The 18,254-nt window shown below is 50.2% G+C and overlaps 1 protein-coding gene across 8 annotated transcripts in view; it reads right to left on the bottom strand.

Moving 5' to 3' along the window:
• Window positions 1–2,997: 2,997 nt before the first annotated feature.
• The window catches only part of DOCK3 (dedicator of cytokinesis 3), a 279,756-nt gene continuing 264,499 nt past the window's right edge, over window positions 2,998–18,254 (bottom strand). For 2 of the 8 annotated variants that reach the window (XM_058679069.1, XM_058679066.1), the window contains 7 exons: window positions 17,016–17,154; window positions 16,384–16,531; window positions 10,268–10,386; window positions 8,878–8,965; window positions 5,182–5,304; window positions 4,584–4,666; window positions 2,999–3,860 (listed from right to left, as the gene is read on the bottom strand). In XM_058679069.1, the coding sequence (XP_058535052.1) occupies window positions 3,351–3,860; window positions 4,584–4,666; window positions 5,182–5,304; window positions 8,878–8,965; window positions 10,268–10,386; window positions 16,384–16,531; window positions 17,016–17,154 (1,210 nt within the window). In that variant the 3' untranslated portion in view covers window positions 2,999–3,350. Of the gene's footprint in view, window positions 3,861–4,583; window positions 4,667–5,181; window positions 5,305–8,877; window positions 8,966–10,267; window positions 10,387–12,107; window positions 14,630–16,383; window positions 16,532–17,015; window positions 17,155–18,254 lie in introns of those variants that run through there. The other 6 variants (XM_058679068.1, XM_058679067.1, XM_058679070.1 and 3 more) reach the window with 6 other exon arrangements.

An 18,254-nucleotide genomic window follows, 5' to 3' on the forward strand; every position in this document is an offset into this window, starting at 1 on the left:
CGCGCCCTCCCACACATCACGTTCCCATTGGTCCCACGAGCCCCGGAGCCCAGACGGGCGGCTCCACGCTGCCCTTCCCCATTGGTTGGCGGTTCCTTAGCCCTAGACAGTTGTCGGCCGCTGATTGAACCAGGGCCGTCCGCAGGAAGCGCGGAGGCTGCGACGGAAGCTGCAGGCGCTGCCATCTTGGGTAGGGGCAATCGCTCTGGCGGAAGTCGGTCGCGGGGGACTCAAGCCGGCTTGGGCTTCCTCTCGTCAGGTGAACTGTCAAGTCTCCCTGAGAAGTCCCATCAGATCTCTCCGTCCTGGGCCCCGACTCGCGGCGTGGGTCAGGCGTTCTGAGGTCAGCAGAGACCTTCTAAGCCAGGCTGAGAGCGCGGGCGGCGCAGGGCAAGGCTCGGGAAGCGGTTCCTTTTTTTCCACAGTCAGTAGGCTGGAGACCCAACCTTTGGGAATGTCTGCCGAGGCCCAGGTGCCTCAAGAGACCTGCGGAATGGCCAGCCGGCCTGGTTGGGACTAGCCGGGTTGCCGTCCGGGACCTCTGAAGGCACCGCTTGGGGATCGCCCCGCAGTTGGGGGAGCAGGTCGACGGGTTGGGGCGGGGTTTCTCTCGCTTTTGGAAGCGTTCTGCATCCCTCGGCAGCCCCGGAAGCGTGCCTTAGGTGGCGAGCTCGCGGACTCCCGCTGCCCGGGCACGCCCCCAGGCTCCCGAGGGGGCTCCTCCTGAACGGGGTCCCCCTTGGTCAGCGGAGCAGCTCTGCACAACGCTCACGTGCAGTTCGGCCCCTACTCCGTGAAGGCAGCACGCTCAGTGCGGCAGGGAAATGTCCGCAGGGCTACCAGGGCTTGGAGCCCGGTGACAGCTGCGCTTCTCCCATTCAGTGAATTCACTGGATCGGTATCAGGTTTTCATCTTTAATTCACATCACAGCAGTCAAGGAAGGCGAAAGAGGGGAAATCAAATGGTAGATATTTACATCTAAAATTCACATTACTTGCTGGATTTTAGAACATGCTACCACAATATATACACTAAAATACCTTTTGGGACACTAGTACAAATTTTTTTCCTTTTAAACTTTGCTTTTCTGGTACAGGTAAGATCATTTGTAAATAACCTTTTTCTTAAACATGGATACATAAAAGAAATGGTTAGAAGTTGTCTTGTTTTAAATAAGCACAGAATGCCAGGGGTTAAAAACACATTTATAGGGCTGAATACCAATTGGACATCACACTCTATACATTTTTTGCTCAAATTCCTGTACAAATACACAGCATTCAAATAGGTATTTACAAATAAGCTTCAAAGAATTAGAACCAGTATTTCACAATCTTCTCAAAGGGGTCCATCTCTGGCCTTATCCCCCCTGGGTGCGGCTGGCCGATTCTCCAACTAGAGGAGCTTGAGCTGGGTCCGTTTCATCCAGTTAGGGGAAATGGAGAGTCAGCACAGATCTGCCTCACCTAAAGCGAAGCCAGCAGACCCACACTCCCCTCACTGCCTTCAGTGCCACAAAGTGGAGAAGATAGATGACTTCACTGATAACTGCGTCACCCAGGGATGGAGGTTTGCAAGTGCCTGAAGATCACAGATTCTTCACCGAACAGTCCAGCCCAAGGCTCTCACTCTTAACATCTGTTGACGCTTGGCGGTCCAGACCAAAGCTTGCAAGTGAATCTTAGGCTACAGCAGGGGCTGCCATGACAGGCTCATCCTGCCTGGAGGAATCCTGATGGTATTGGGAAGGACACCCACAGAGGACACACCGCCTGGATCTCTCTTTTCCAATATGTGTATTACTATCCTTTCTGTTATTGTCTGTTCACAAGAGAAAAACATCCTAAGAGAAGGGTTGAAGGTTAGGGTCCAGGGTCTGGCCACCGAGGTCAGACAGGCCAGCAGAAGTGGAACTGCGGGGAGAGGGGGGCAACATACCTGTTCGACAAGAAGGCAGCCTGGTGACCATCAAAGTTGTAACCATCACTAATGTGAACTCAGGCAAATTAAAGAAAAAAATGTCCAAAGACAAGTTTTTTTTTTTTTTTAAAGTAATTTAGAAGCACCCTGGTAAAATACCACTAATAACCCACCCCACCCTATAAAGCATTTCCTGTGAAAACACTGCTGCGCTCTGCCCCATACACTGAGGAAGCTGGAGAAGCTGCCCTCCTGCCTGCCCCAAACCCTGAGTGGCAGTCCCCATGGGCCTGGAGTGGAGTGCTGTACTTGGCCCCTTGGGAGATGACAGCTCTACCTGCATGGCTCTCTGCTTCCAAAAGAAGCTCCTGCACTGTCTGGCTGAACCTGCTCATGTGTCCTCAGTGCCTGGAAGCCTGGCTGGGCAGCCAACTCCACGGCTCAGAGGTAGTGCTGAAAATCCCTGATTCAGGAGCTGAGGGCAGGCATGCAGGCTGCTACGAGGATTTCCGGCCCCTGCCATGCCCATCCTCACTCTTAGACCAGCTCTCTAACACTGGAAGCAGCTCAGCTTCCCCGAGGGAGGTGGTTAGGCTAAGCCCCTCTGGCTCTACTCTTCCACTCAAGCCCCAGAGTGGGAGATCATTCTAGCAGATCCATTTCCCACAGGGTCTTCTGCGGGGCAAGAGGTGTTATCAAGAGCGGAAGGGAGTAAATAGAAATAAAAGTGATGGAGAGAAAATTCCAAGGTGGAGTGGCAGACAGGGCTGGCCTATGGAAGCCTGGCAGTGTGCCCTGGGTATGCAGCTAGACCAGTCACATGCCTGGGCCAACAGGTTGGTCCAACCAGCTTCTTAGCTGCATACTCCTGGATGGAAGAGTGGGCAGGTAGGCAGGCATTTGTGCAAAACAGCTTGTGGCTCCTTTATCCACCCATGACATGTAGTCCATGTGGTCCCTGCAATCCCTGAATACAACCATGAACTCTTCTGTCCACACAACAAAGGAAGAGGCTCCTAGTGCAATTTCCATTCTCTGTGCATCTCTACCCTGGAGGAAGGGCCTGAATTCCTGGGCCCTGCAGTGCTGCAAAGCGTTACTGTCTGTGCAATATCTCCACACAGTTCCACATGGCCTGGAACTGCAGGAGAAAGAAAGCATCTACTGCATAAAGGAAAGGAAAACCATAGAAATGGGAACGTAAAAAATGAAATCAAAAGAGAAGCCACAAGCCTTCATGCTGCTGCGGCCTCTGCACATGGCAAAACAAGAGTTCACGGCAGTAGAACGGAGACTTGGGGTGGTTCTCTCCTGAGTGCCAAGCCGCTCTGGCTCCCTGGGGGGTGGGGATGGGGGACTTGCTTTTCAGACCTGGAGTGGTCAGGCAAGCTGCTTACTGAAGACGGTGTCCCAGCCACCTCCCTGCCTCTTACTGTTCCCCTCGGCCATGTTCCCAGGCCATGCGGGCCTGTTCCTCCTTGGTGCTCCCAGGAGGCAGTGAGGCCTTGCGGTGCAGGCCCCGAGGTCTCTCAGCCTCTTCACGCAGTAGCACGCCATCGTCATGCTCCAGGGCTGGCAGGCGGGGGTGGTAGGGTTTGGGCGGCAGCGCAGGCGGGTCCATGGGGTCCTGTGGGATGACACACCCTGGGGCTGAGTGGCTTCGGCATGGCTGGGTCTTGATAGAATCCAGGACAGCAGACTCGGAGAGGCTGTAGTGGACTGGGAGGTAGGGTGGCTCGAGATCTTCATCACCATTCCAGGCCTGGCTCGGCATGGAGTCCATGGTGTCAGTGCGAGGTGGGGCTTCCGAGGAATGCCCAAAGTTACTCTCGCTTAGGGAGGATACGCCACTGCTGGCACTGCCAGAGAGCGTAGAGTTGCTGCCATCCAGGCCCGACTGGGGGCTTGTTGGGGAGGCTGGGATAGGATGGAGGGGGGACTGTGCAAAGGAAAGAGTAGGCATGTTAGGACATCAAGAGGACTTATAATAAATATAAAATGACCCTCATAAACAGCATACTTCTTGTTTGTTCAGCAGCCTTCCCCCACCCCTCTGTTCTTCCCCTACCCTCAAGCAAACCAGAATCATCTGCATTTTCTGTGGGCCAGAATATGCCCCTAAGCTGGCTACCCAGTAGTGTGCCCTCTGGACTGGATCCTGGGCTGCTGTCGTGTTCTGACAGCCAGCTGGAGAGGAGACAAAGAACCGTAGTGACCCATGAAGCAGGTGGATATGTTCTGCTGCTAAAATCTATGATAGCTGTACTTTCTTTCTGATCAGAAAAATGAAAAACTTAATAGCAGGATTTCCAGTATGCTCCTAGGAGGTTTTCTTAAACATTCTGGGTCCTGAAGCTTCTGGTTTTACTGGGCTCCAGTTCATACTTACTAAGTAATGGTTTAGTTAGCTGATGGACTATGGTGTGGGCAGAGAGCCCTCAGGTTTCTCAGTGTCTGTAGCCCATACCTGTATGTGCTGGCATGTGCAGGGTCCTCTGGTCTCCCTGCCATCATCACGTTGGTTGTAGGAGTGGCCCTGGCTAGCCCTCAGCTTCTGCCAGAATGAGCCCCCAGGGACAGATGGAGAACAAGGCTCAGGTTCCTCTATAGATCCTGGGTGATTCACAGGAGAGGATCTGACTCACCTTAGTTTAGCACATACCTTGCGCAGGGTCCGGGCAGGCAGGGCTGGAGGAGCATCCCCCAGGGAGTGGTGGAAGGCGTCAAAGTGGAGGGAGTAATGACCTGTAAAGGAACAGAAGTAAAGCCTCAGCTGGAGCCTTGCCCCTAGGCATCACCTACATGCCAGCACCATCTCACTGGGCTAACTGAGTAGGCATGGCAAGAGTCCCAGCACAGAGGGTCATAGAACAACTTCTCTGCATTGGTATTCTGCAAAACACAGGCTGCTGGGGTAACAGAAACTCCACACAGGAGGTCAGGGAAGTCAAGTGCTTCAGAGAACTGTGGGATGCCAAGCTGCAGCAGCAGCACCTCTGGCCCATTCCTGGGTGATGGGAAGTTGGTGAGCTGCATCCCGGATAGTCAGCTGTGTTGTCTTCAGCCTCCCTGAGCTAACCTGCAGTACTCAGAAAACTCACTGACCCAAGGCCCAGCACCTTCCTGAGCTGAGGACGGTTTTTCTTGGTTCAGTCAGCCCTCAGTGTGGCTAATCTTTTCAGCCTGGGTGGCTATTGCTCTGGCCATTGAGCAATAAGGGATGAGAAAATATTTGGGGGACCCGCTGGAGGTCTTCTTACCATGCAGCAGGCTTCGGGGAGGCACTGGGGGAGCCAGGATGTGCCCCATGTGGGCAGACAGGAAGGGCTGGGCCTCTCGGGCTCCGCTATCCAGGCTCCAGCTGCTGGGGGCTGCTGGCACCGCTGAAGGGTGGAAAGAGATGGGGTGAAGGCAGGTTACTTTTCAAGCAACCCTCTGGGAGAAGACCATCCTATGGTCAGTGGCTGTGCCAGCCGTGCTTAAATAGCACACACAGGAATGGCATGAAAGCTCCTGGAACTAAAAATACTGGCCAAGCAAGGCACTGAGGCCCACAGTGGAGTATGGCCAGTGGCTGAAGAGGATGATGAGTGAGCTCATCAGTGAGCTGATGTTTGAAGAGATACAGGATGAGACAAGCTAAGACGAACTGTGCAAGGGGTCCATGTACAGCCTGGGATTTTCCAGGAGCAGAGCGAGCAGAAGAGGACAGTAGAACAGGCTGATGCTGAGAGAACACGGGTGTGTGCACACTATAGGACCTGCCCAAGGTTAAGTTAGGGCTCCTGTGCTGCCCAAGTCCAGTAGGAACAGCATGGAGTGGAAAAGAGAGGAGACAGACTGCATCCTTGCAGAGTTCCCAACATATGGCCAGGGAGTGGACAGCAACTGTTCCCCTAATTGGCTCCAAAGAGCCAGAGGTGAACATTCAACCTGGGCTGCATCCCTGGTGTTTCTGGGCATAGCTGCTGGACTTGAGAAGCACAGGAGGTTTCCCTAGGCAAGGGCAGATACACCTGCTAGAGAACCTATAAAGCCTAGCAATGATAGCCAGCCCCAGCAGAACTCACTGCTTCTGGGAAGAGTGGGGGGCTGTGGACCCATAACACTTTGGGGCCTTTAGAGAGGGCCAGTTGCTGTCTCCTGAGCCAGGAATGCAGGAATACAGAGTGTCATCCTTGTACATTAAGGAAGGAGTCCAATGCCAGGATACTGCCCGCACCTCCCCCCAAACCCTGCCACAGCTGGAGAGAGACTTAGCATGGAGAGGGGAAGAGAGCAATGGCTGGACTCTGAGGTGTTGCCACTGGGACTTTTTTTGGCTGAACCCTCCAGAAAAACAAACAAACAGAAGAAATATACCCTTTCTCTGTGGGAACCAAACAACAGGACAGAAGCGCAGACTCCAGGTGCTCAACCACCACAGTGGTAGCTAGCATGAGCCTGAAGTGCTTGGAGCTTGGATTCTTCCTGGCAGAGCCAGCATGTGGGGGGAATTCCAGGCCCTAATGGGAGCTGGAAGCGAAGGCGCTGGAGTCTGGCCTTTGGGGAGGATGTGGCCATGAGGAGCTGGGGCCCATGGGTGAGGTGCTGATGAACTCTTCCTGTTCATTGGTGAAATTCCCACTAGCTACATAGCCTCAGTTCTAGGGAGGCGTGCCCAGGCCCATGCTACAGCTGACAGCTGACAGCTGGCAGTAGAAAGGCAGTAACTGGACAGTGAGCAGGCACTCGGCTGTACTGCAGTGAGGAAGGAATTCTGATCCTCATGGGTTGATTCCACTGGATGGCCTCCTCTGAGAGCGTGAGAACAGGTGCAGCTTCACCCAGTCCCTAAGATGCTGTGTGGCTTTCTGGGCCTTGGCACTGAACCTTGCCCCCCCTGCCATCCCCCTCAGAAAGAAAGCACCTTCTCTAAAAGAAGCCATCGACTCTAAGGATAAACAGAAGCTTGGGGAGGGGATGTGGCCAGTTGTCTCTGGGAATCTAACAGTCCAAGGTCTCAGATGCACACATGGTACCTAGAATTATGAAGATACCAATGTTAACCTACAAGGGCCTTTAGGAACTTAGAGCGGGAAGGCTATGGGAAAAGTAAGATGGTAAGACTGCCATGGTTGACAAAAGTGTGCCCACCCAGGGTGCTCCGCCAGAGCCAGAAGCCATGAAGCTGGCCTTGAGCTTGATGTCAAAGCAATGTTGTCAGCAGGCCTCTACCATGCAGCACAGCTGCCCTGCAGCTAGTGGAAGGGCTGAGATGGAATGACTTGCCCCAGGAGAAGATGGGCAGTCTTCATGTTCTGTCTTCTCTCGTTGTTAGTAACAGACCAGACAAGAAGTGAAAGTGGAATCCTACCTACAAGTGAAAGTGAAGTCCTCAGGAGATTCCTGGGCCCTGGCTGACTAGAGCATTGTGACAAGTATGTGAAGCTCCTGCCCTGGGGAATCCAGGAAGAACCTTGGGAAGTTACCACTTCGGCCTGTGTACTGCCACTGGGCAAATGTTTAGTTTGCTGCCCAGGAAAGGCTGGCCTTGTGGAGTGGATATGCTGGCTTTGGCCTCAGCTTCAGTTCTGATATGACTCTTCTTCCTTCCCATGCTGAAAGGTAGGCATGTCCAACTTCTTGCTGCAGCCTGGCTTGAGGCCTGAAGCACTCCTTTGTCGGGCCTCCTGTGAAGCATCCTGGTCTGGTCACCAATACCTTGTTCAGCTCTGAGCCTGTCCTCACTTTTGACTAGTTTTGAGATTGGTCTGCACCTTAGGGGAAGAAGTCAGGTGCACTCTTAACATTCAAAACTAAAAGGGTACTTTGTTTGAGGCAAAGGGTCAAAACCTCCAAGGAACTCGATATTTTCAGTTCCATGAAGCCTTGAAACTAGCAAGGCATCTTCAACGAGAATCTCCAGGCTCTGTGTTGGCTGAGTACTTTGAGGCCAGTGCCAGTCAGGCACAAATGTCATGGACCCTCTGGTCTCTTCGAAGTTTATTTTTCATGATGAGCAAAGGAGGAACAATGTCAGTGGGGACAGCAGACAGCATTTGGTGAGCAGGTACAGGGACATGATGACAGCATTGGAGGGACATGATCTTGTGGGACAGGGAACACCCAGGCTGTACTGGTAGGAACTGAATGTGCCCTAAATGTCAGCATATGAAGAAGGGAGAACATACAGGGTGAGGTGCTGATTTGGGGCCATGTTCTGAGTGGCAGGAGGGCTCAGCCCTGTCCCCATTCGATATTACTTTCAGGTCTGTGTGCCTGGAGCTTCAGGTCAAGGTCACAAGGGTCTGAGACCACTTCTCCCATCACCTTGCAGGAGCATGACATGGTAAGCCAGTCTTGGGCTTAAGGAGGACTGTTGAGTCTCATGGTATGACTAATGGCATCATTCAATGTGGAAAAAGAACTCACAGCAGGAGGACTGTGGCCCTTTGGGGGATACCCAAAGGTTCACAAAGAGAAGCCGGTATTTGGGATATCCACGTTGCTGTGGTACATACTTCCCATTCCTCTTGAGGATTATTTGGTCACAGGTCTATTCTAAGTTTTAAAAAGGGGTCCTTGAGGACTCAAGTTGAGAGGAATCAAGGGGACCACAGGACCTGTTGAATCTTCGGATAGTTGGGAAGAGCTAAAGGGAATGGTTGCCTGGTTTGCACATAGCAGCCTGAGTTTCCATAAAGTTGGGTTCAGGGCAGATGGCAGCGGTACCCCTTTGAGGATCAGTGCCCTGGAAAGGGAGAGACAGTGAAAAACTAACAGGACCCAAATCTTTGCACCAGGTCAGATGTAGGTTAGACAGAAAGCACTGGAATTGGTCAGGATGCAGGACGAACAAACAGACCTGAGTGCTGATGTGTGGCTCAGTCCTGGCCAGCTGTGCTCAGGAACGAGAGTCAGACATGCAGGACAGGATAAATGTGGGGAGGTCATCTGGAGAGGGGTAACCATACCTTTTTCGGCCACAGACAGATTAGGATCACTGCAGGGTTTGCAGGCTCCAACCACTTGCTGGAACAGAGCCCGCTGGAAATTTGGTGGCTGAAGGAAGGAGAAAATCATCAGAGTGTGGAAATAACCTGCTACATTTTGGGAGGCACCACTGTGGGCCACAGATCCAGGACATATCAAGATCAGAGAGGAATTCAAAGCAGTATCCCCAAGGACAACCACCTGAGGTGTCTAGTTCTGAGTGCTTCCATGTATACCTCCAGTAGCTGCTGGGACCCAGGCTGTCTTGTACAGGGCCCAAGAAAAAGGTCATAGGTATGTGACAGTATCTAACTGTCCACATTGTTCTGGCTAGAGAGACCCACTGACAGAAAGGATTTAGTGAGGGGTGGGTTTCTGGTGCAGCAGTTAGGATGCTAGCATTCCAATTGAGTCTAGGCTCTGTTTCAGATTCCAGCTCCCTGCTAATGTGTGCCCTGGAGGTAGCAGGTGATGGCTCAAATATTTAGGTTCCTGCTACACATGAGGGAGGACCAGATTGAGTTCTGGGCTCCTGGATCCAGTCTGGCCAAGTCCCAGACATGCAGGCACTTGAGGAGTAAACAAGATGATCGGCTCTCTCTCCACCTTTCAAATAACAGTGAATAAATAAATAAGAATGAATAAAAGAATGAAGACTTTAGGGACCTTTCCCTGTGAGCACAGACAGCAGCATTAACCTCCTGGAGAGGCGCAGCACAGGCCTGTGGGAGAAGTGAGGACAGAGCAAGGGCAGTATCCAAGCCTGGTCACAGACAACCTGTTTTGATGAGATGTGCTCTCTCTGGGATCAGATACTGATCACCTGAATGTGATTTATGGGCTCTGATAGAAGGACAGGGACAGACTGTGCAGGGCAGGGGTTAATTCCTGCAGTTTCTTAGTCCAGGTGCCCAGGCTGGGTATTTGGATTGTTGCTCAAACACTGTGGGGAGAACTGCAACCCAGGGTCCTGGGTGGATGGGTGGATGGAAGGATAAATAATGCAGAGCTTTCCCCACTGATTATGTCCTTCACATACACTAGGAAGGACTTCCTCCAGACCCGTGTTCACCACTGTCTTCTTGGGACAGGCTGCAAAGAACCAATTTCCTTTGCCAGATCGTTTACTGAAGAGGCATCCAGGAAGCTGGTCAGAATAAGTCACATGCGCAATGGTGGTTCTAACCCTGCTGCCATTCTACCTACACCTTCACTCAGCAGTTGTGGCTGGCTGGCTAATTTCACCGTGCTCATCATCCAGCCCAGCAGCCTTTTGGGAGATCTTAGGGAAGTGAAGGAGGCTTGCAGAACAATGTAGGAGGCCCAGCAAATGAAATGAGGGCAGCCCAGGCCAACACAATTGTCTACTACCTGTCCATTCTCCAGGATAGCTGCGGGGTACATGGCACTGCTGGGGCGGTCCCGGTGTGTGGGCAACAGCAACATCATTTCCCGGGCGTGGCGGTACTTATCTGGCAGAGAGGGAGAGCCTGTAACCAAGTGAGAACAATCACGCACAGATGACAAGCCACAGATGGAAGGCCCAGCGACTGGGGAAACAGGGTACATGGCCCTTGCATTTGGGATGAGTATGAGCTCAACAAGCACACACGGAATGAAGCAGAGCCTAGTGGTTCAATGATGGGGGTGGGGATACAAATATGGTATCCAGTTGAGGCAGACACTGCAGGCTGGGGTGATGCGGACCCATTGACAGAGCTCCCCACCATGCTCGGAGGCAGAGTTGAGGACTAGAGCAGAGGGGTGAGAGGCCCCCACATCCAGTGCTCCCAGGGAATGGGTGTGATCTGGATGCTGGGCTCCCTCAGGGATTCCAGGCATGGGCACAGCCCAGCTTGCAATGGAGCCATCACATTGAGACAGAGACAAGGCAAGTAACATGGCTACACAGACTTTTTTCTCGACATACTGTATCTCTGCACACTTACCTTCTCCCAACACCAGTGGCCCTGTTCTCAGCTTGCCCCTGACCACCTTTTTCCAGAGGTTTCTTCTTCCCAGATTCTAGACCCCCAGCACTGGCCTCTGCCTTGCTGCCAGTTCTACAGCAGCCTGAGGGCCAGGTCGGTTGGGGGCCCAGGGTCCTGCACACAGGATACCGGGACCACTCTGAAACTTGCCCTTTCAGTGAAGTTGGGGGGCGGGTCACAGCACTAACTTGGAAGTTGTGGGGCTTTAACCCATCCCAGATTCTTAAGTTGACTTGGTCCGTTTTCTTCTGAGTGAAGGATGTGATGGAGCCAGTCCACACCAAATGAGCTGTGACCCAGTCCTCGTGGATTTGTGACACAACTACAGGTCCATAAATTTGTAAGCCCTTGGTTTTAGAGAATACCTTCTACACAGACACACACACAGACAAAACACACACACACACACACATACAAACACACATAATTAGACTAACTGGCTGGCCTTCTTAGGGGATGGAGGACTTAGAAAATCTTCTGAATGTATGCTACTCCTTGTGCCAGACTCCAGCATATCCATGAGAAACCACTGGGGACGCCATACCCCATCAGTGGAGGTTACCAGGACCCCAGTGCCTCTGGCTGGCTCAAGTGGTTAAAATCTCTTCAGTGGGCCCCCACTAAGGCTGGATGGTTGAGACCACCCCGGGCTCCACCTGGGGGGTGAATCTGTATTCCTGAAACCCAGGGTTCTCTGGTGCTTTCTTTTGAGATGACAGAACCAGCACTGTCAGGACTCAGAATATGGTCTTCTTTAGCCAGCGTGCCCCAGGCAGAAGTCCTTGAGAGAAATTTCTCTTGTATTTACTTTGGTCCAAGAAGTTGAAGCTTATATAGTTGCAAAATTTAGTATAATAAATTCTGGTAATGTAACTTCTTCCAGTTATTATTCGTGTGACTTCCTCTATTACTGGGCTGAGCAATCCTGTTTGCTTAGTCTCAGGGATGGCTTTCAAACCTAGACTTCAAAATGCCACTCATTGATAAGGGAATGAGTAAAGAATGACTTTAATAATCTGCACCTGGACTTTTTTTCTAACTTGGCAATTTTACTGAATCCTATATTCAACCTCTCTCTTTCTGTCTCTCTCTTTTTTTCAAAGATTATTTTCTATTAGAAAGGTAGATTCACAGAAAGGATAGACAGATCTCCTGTCTGCTGATTCACTCCCCAAATGGCCACAATGGCTGGAGCTGTGCTGATCTGAAGCCAAGATCCAGGAGTTTCTTCCAGGTTCAGTGGGTTCAGGGTCCAAAGGCACTGGGCCATCCTTGACTGCCTTCCCAGACCATAAGCAAGGAACTGGATGGGAAGTGGAGCAGCCAGGACAGGAACTGGTGCCCATGTAGGAGCCCAGAACATGCAAGGCAAAGATTTAACAACTGAGCCATCGTGCCAGGCCCTTATATTCTTTTTAGAATTTGTACTCTTTGGCAACTTCCTGAAGATAGGTATGTAAAGAAAAACAAGAACAAAAACAAAACAAAACAAAGAAACCAACCTGCTGCAACCTACTGATTTGTATGGTGCCTTCCTAGCAAGCAACTCAGAATTCCTTGAGGGTCATAGTTCTGGTCAGGCTGCTTACTAGTGAGCATGCACAGGCACACAAAATCTTTATATTGAGCCAATTATCTCACACTTTTACAGCAAATGCTCAGTCCACCCCAGGCATCCTGTTAGATCCTGGTACACTGCCTTGCAGACTGTCCCTGTTCCCTCACCTCACAGAGCTCTCAGGCTGGTTCACAAGGCCAAGCCCACATCTGTGTTCTTTTATCCTGATCCCATCCTGAAAGGAGAGTAACCTTCAGGTCCCAGACAGGGCCCAGGAACTCCACGGAGGATTTAGATTCATGTCATAGGCACCTCTGGTACTATAACAAGGGGTGCTCTGTGGTGACATTGATGTTTTCAGCTCTACTGCCTCAGCCTCACTTCTCTTCCACTATCCTCTGAATTTCCACTCCCCCACCCCTGCCGGTGGCCCCATTGTAGGAACAGTGACAGCTGATTTTCTTGAAAACATTTAAATGTGTGCAACTAAGGGCTGCCATGTCCACTTGTTTGAGTTGTAGTCATCTGGTAAACCACAGGTAGACTCATTTCTGGCGTGACTGAGTTATTTAAGGAAGAGTTTGGTGCTGTGGTGTAGTTAGGTATTCACCTGCAGCCCATACAGGCTTTGGTTTGAATTCTAGCTGCTCCATTTCCAATCCCGCTCCCTGTTTTAATGTTTTAAAGCAGTGGAGATAACCCAAATGCTTGGGCTCCTGGGCCCACACGGAGACCCAGAAGCTGGCTTCCAGTTTTGGACTGGTCCGACTCTGGCCATTGCAGCCATTTGGGGAGAGAACCAGAAGATGGAAGATCTCTCCCTTTATTTCTATAGTTCTGCCTTTCAAACAAAAAAGCCTTAAAACAAAAACCCTCTGGTCTCCTAGCCCCGATCATTCTTGTGATCGCCAGGGGGAGCTGCTGACTTACAAGTATTTAAACTGCTCTGTAGGTCATTCAACATAGAGGTTTCCTAAGAACAAGAACCACAGCAGACAGCCAGTGGTTGTCTCATACTCCTCTTGGGTGCAGGGGAAGTAACTCTAAAGACTCTTGCTTCATACTGTCCATGAAAGTTTTCCCTCACTGGTAACACCAAACATAAGCCCTGCTGACTGGACTGCTGCTCTCTCCCGTCTCTGCCCAGACTACATTTACCATGTGTGTTGGAAATCATGTCTTCCTCTACAATGCCACATCACACATGGTTTCCTATCTTTATTCACAGACCTAACACCACACCCAATAGATATCAGCACTGTGATTTTTCTCCAGATGGGTCCACACATGGACTGTATGACTGTGGTGGTCTAGAAGCAACTTTCTCTCATCTTTTCTTCTGCCCTTGTCATCATTCCCTACTTTGGGCCCGGTTATTTAGTCATTTTGTATAGTTTCGCACTTATTGTCCAGAAAGGAAATTGGTTTTTCTCAATAGTCTGTAGTCTTGCCATCCTGATTATCTCCCAAAATGATGATTATCAAGGGCTTCTTCCCTCCCTAAACAAAATGCCACTCATAACATGAAGTGCAGTCTCACACCACTCCCTGGCATCTGCATTGGACCTAATGTTTTGACCATCTAACAGATATGGTAAAGGGAACTTGCTGGGATATCCAAGGTAGGGTAATAAAGCATCTTGCAGTTTCTGCCGGAGCCTCTTGGGATGCTTGCTCTGAGGAAACTCAGTCACCATGCTGTAAGAAGCCTAAGCCACATGGAAAGGTCACATACAGAGGTTCAAGTGGACAGCCCCAGATGACAGGCACCATCCACCGCCAACCACGCGAGTCAACCATCTCAGACACCCAGTCAAGTGGAGCCTTTAGATGATTTCAGTCCTAAAGCGACTCCTAGTAATCCACAGAATGCTGAGAGATGATTTAAGACACTAAGTTTTGGATGTGGTTTATTGTGTAGCAACATATAACCAAGCCATGTAAAATAAAGAGGGGTATTTCCAAACAAGGAGAAAAGAATTTCTCCATTCAACTCTGATGTAGTGTTCCCTGAGACCCACGCAGCTTCCTCACTGAGGGTTCAGGAAAAGCTCGATGAGTGAATAAACGAGTAAACAGCTGGGAGGACACAGGTGTAACAGCCAGTCTGGGAGGTCACTGACAGCAGGACCTGCTGCTTGTTCTTCCCCTTTGCTCTCCAGGGCAATGAACACCAGGCACAGCCTGTAGGAAGTGTGTGAACAATGCCAGAATGGAACAGAGTTAAAATGTCCATCCTTTGCAGCCTTCTGTCTTTATCATCAATCATGATTCAGAGATATGCCTTGAGCAAGAATACTCAGACAAAGTGTTAGATTTCTCTAACGTTAGATAAAAGGCTATATACAACTAAGCATATGCTATAGACACCTCAGGTCAGGGAAAAACCCAAGTAGATTGAATTATAAGGTCTGTTTCTGCAGCTCAAACCAGGAGCATTTACCTGAAGACACTGTTTCATGCTGACCATCACTACAGCATTCACGGCTAACTTCTCAGGGTATCCTTCCTTTTCCTTCCAAAGCCATTATCAGGGTGCCTTCGCCGGAATACAAGTCAGCGTTCCTTCTCTGTGTCCAAAGCCTTCACACGTTGACAGTTCTTCAGTATGTACTGAATGTGTTGGTTCTTTTGTCTTATTTAACACTGGAACCGTTTGCTTCTAAACGTTGGCTGCTATTTTCTGAATCCCACATTCCAGGTTAAGAAGGAACATGGCTGGCAGAATGGATACCAGACTGAGGAATGGTAAGTGCAATGACCAAATTGTTTGCTCATGGACTAGCTAGGTGTATTTAAGCTCCTCTCCTGTTTCCCCCAAGAAATGAGGGTTGGTCTGGATATTTAAGGTGAAGGTCTAGACTTCCCTGTTGTAATATCCTTATCCCTCTTGCCTCCATTCTCAGTCAAACCATTTCCCTGCTGGCCACAGCACCTTTCCACCATGCCACAAGGCTCCTATTCTCTCCATCACTGTTATTACAGGCCTCATAAGTTCGTGTACTTTTCAGCAATTATTTCCTTAATGGCTTCTCAGGTCACAGGTTTATGCTATTTTTCTTTGTCTTTGTAGTAATGGGAAAAAAGAGATCTGTTCCTTCTGTAGTCTTGAGGCAATAGCCAGACCAGCAGAAAGGCTTGGTCCACTGTTACTGTCCTGTGCGGCTAGCCCTGGGAATCATCAAACTTATTCCCCACAGCCAGTTTCCATTCCACTGAGAATGCTTCCATCTGACACAACAGAATCAACCCTCATTATGTAGACTAGGATCAGAATGGGACAAAGATGCTGGCTCTCAGAAAACAATATTTTTTATTCAATTGAATGAGAAATCAAGCAATAATTGGCAAAATAAATAGGCTTTTACAAAGCTATCACTCCTGATTGTGTCTTTCCCAACCGAAGAAAAGGTTTTTGGTATGACTCTTTTAGAACATCACAATGCAGGGTTCAGTTTAGCCTTCAAATTTTCTTCCCTTATTTTGTCATGATGCTCGATTTCTCAAGACAATAAACTCATTTCTGACTTCCCTTTGATCTTTCTTCTGGCAAACATTTCAATGGGAAAGAAATGAGCTTTTTTCTAGGTTGTGTTTTTCTTACTGAGGTAGAGATGCAATGGCTGGCAACAAAGTAGCAGCCGCTGCTCAGAACAAGATCTAAAGCCAGCCAGCCAGAAACAGAGAGAGGAAGAGGGGGAGAAAGAAGGAGGGGGGGCGGGAGAGAGAGAGAGAGAAAGAGTAAAAGAGATGGGGCGGGGAGAGAGAGAAAGGTCCAGAGGTAGGAACTCTGAAGTCCTTAGTGCTGAACGCACAGATGAACATTCTCTAAGTCACAGGGCTGCTCTCAAAGACACAGTCACAGACGAGAAGAGGACGAGTAGGGTTCATGAAGCCCTCGCCTCTCCCTTCTGCAAGCAGCACCCTACCATCCTTACCTCGGGCACTGGAAGGGGCAGAGGTAATCATCTGGGATGGTGCTGAGTGAGTGGAACTCAGGCTGGAAGAAGAAGGGCTTGCCTGGGACGAGGACAGAACAGAGACGTTGGTGATTGAGCCCTGGTACCTGGGGTTGGGATACGCGAGCTGCAAAGGGAGAAAAATCAGCAGAATGGAGTTCTGAATTGCCAGGCCTACAGGGCTCAACTAGAGTTGCCTTAATGCTCTGAGGTGCCCCTGTCCTAGCACCTGACACTGTACCTTGGCACCTGATATAGATCATGCTGGGGTCAACATCAGGGGCCACCTATGCCATCCAGCTAGAGCATGACTGTTGGGTTGGTCCTAATATGGTGCCCATGGAGAAAGCAGGACTTAGCCCTCAAGGAGCACAATTGAACAGAGGATCTTTCCTATGGGATCTCTCTGAGTCAGCAGGATGGTATCTGGATTTTCTTTGAGGGAAACAGTCTGCGAACTGACTTGGGATGATGCGTGGAAGGAAGTTTTGCTGGCTATGATGAGGGGTATTCTGAATTCAGATCTCAACCAGACCCTCCTTGTCCCCCAACAGAACATTGATTCTTCTAGGTAGGGTGCCCAGGCCATTCTCCTTGGACATCTTTGGTACCTGCATGTGGTGGTACAGGTCCTCAGGTGCCTCGCCCATGGAGCTGTCGCCCATCATCGCCACGTTTCCTGCTTCACTAGACGCATGTGAGGAGAGAGAGGATGATGAATGGCGGCCTGTGCCCATCAAGTTCATGGGGCTGTGAGCGAGAGTGGGAAATAGGGAGTAGTCAGACCCATGGTTGAGAAGCCATGCTGGGAGGCAGAGGGACAGACGAGGGAGCCTGTACAGTGGTCATCTCAGCCCCAGCTACCACTGGGGAAGTTTCTGCCAGCGTTCATAGACATTTGAGCTCTGTGGCATTCCTAAGCCCCACTGTGCTGCTCACACAGCCCTCTGGTCTTTGAGGAGTTACAGTTGGCTAGCATAGCCTTCACCCAGAATTATGTGCTTTATGGCTACTCAGTATGATGATATTAACAATTTATCAGGAGAAATGAAAGGGGGAGAAATGAAAGCGAGAGATACTGAATGAGGTAAAGAATTCAACTCCTTGCCCCTTGCTAGGGCTGTAGGTCTGAGCCAGTGCTTCCTGCTGCCTGATCCGGTGATGGGATCTGTTCCTAGAAGAGGTGTCTCCTGGAAGGAAAGAACTACTAAAATAGCTGGCTGTGAGTTACTGTGGACAGCCTTCCTTATCTGTGGCCATGGGTTTACCAACAGCTCTCCTCTAATAACATCAGAAAGACACCCTTGCATCTGTTCCTTCTCATGTATTAAGTTTCCATTCAGTACTGAGCTGTTACTCACCCTAGGAAAGGAACCTACACAAGGGACTCATTTCACTAGCCTCTTTCAAACTGATCTTACTGCCCTAGAGGCCTGGAGTTTCCTCAGTTGAGCCCAGACAAGCCAGGACTTCTGAGTTCAGACTGGTCACATCATGAATGTCCATACCACTAGGCTGTTCTTTTCCTTAAAACCAATTGGTGATTTCTCCTTGGGATCAAGTTCAAAGGTCTGTACAAACAAGGTCCATTCAGAGCTGGCCCTGGCTCCCTTTTGTGCCCTAGAATCTTGTATTCCAGCCATTGGCTTTACCGGCAGCACTGACCTGGCTAGCTTGTTCACCCTTTGAGGCTTCTGCACATTCATTCACTTTGCCTAGATCTCACCTCATCAACATCCTAATCCCAACTCTTTTCTCCTAGCAGTCTTTTATATCTTTAACACTTTACATCAAGACCTCTTCTTTCAAGTTCCTTCAACAGCAGGGCTATGCCTCTGTCAGCCAGGACA

Source organism: Ochotona princeps, chromosome 21 (assembly GCF_030435755.1).
Source record: "Ochotona princeps isolate mOchPri1 chromosome 21, mOchPri1.hap1, whole genome shotgun sequence".
Lineage (NCBI taxonomy): Eukaryota > Metazoa > Chordata > Mammalia > Lagomorpha > Ochotonidae > Ochotona > Ochotona princeps.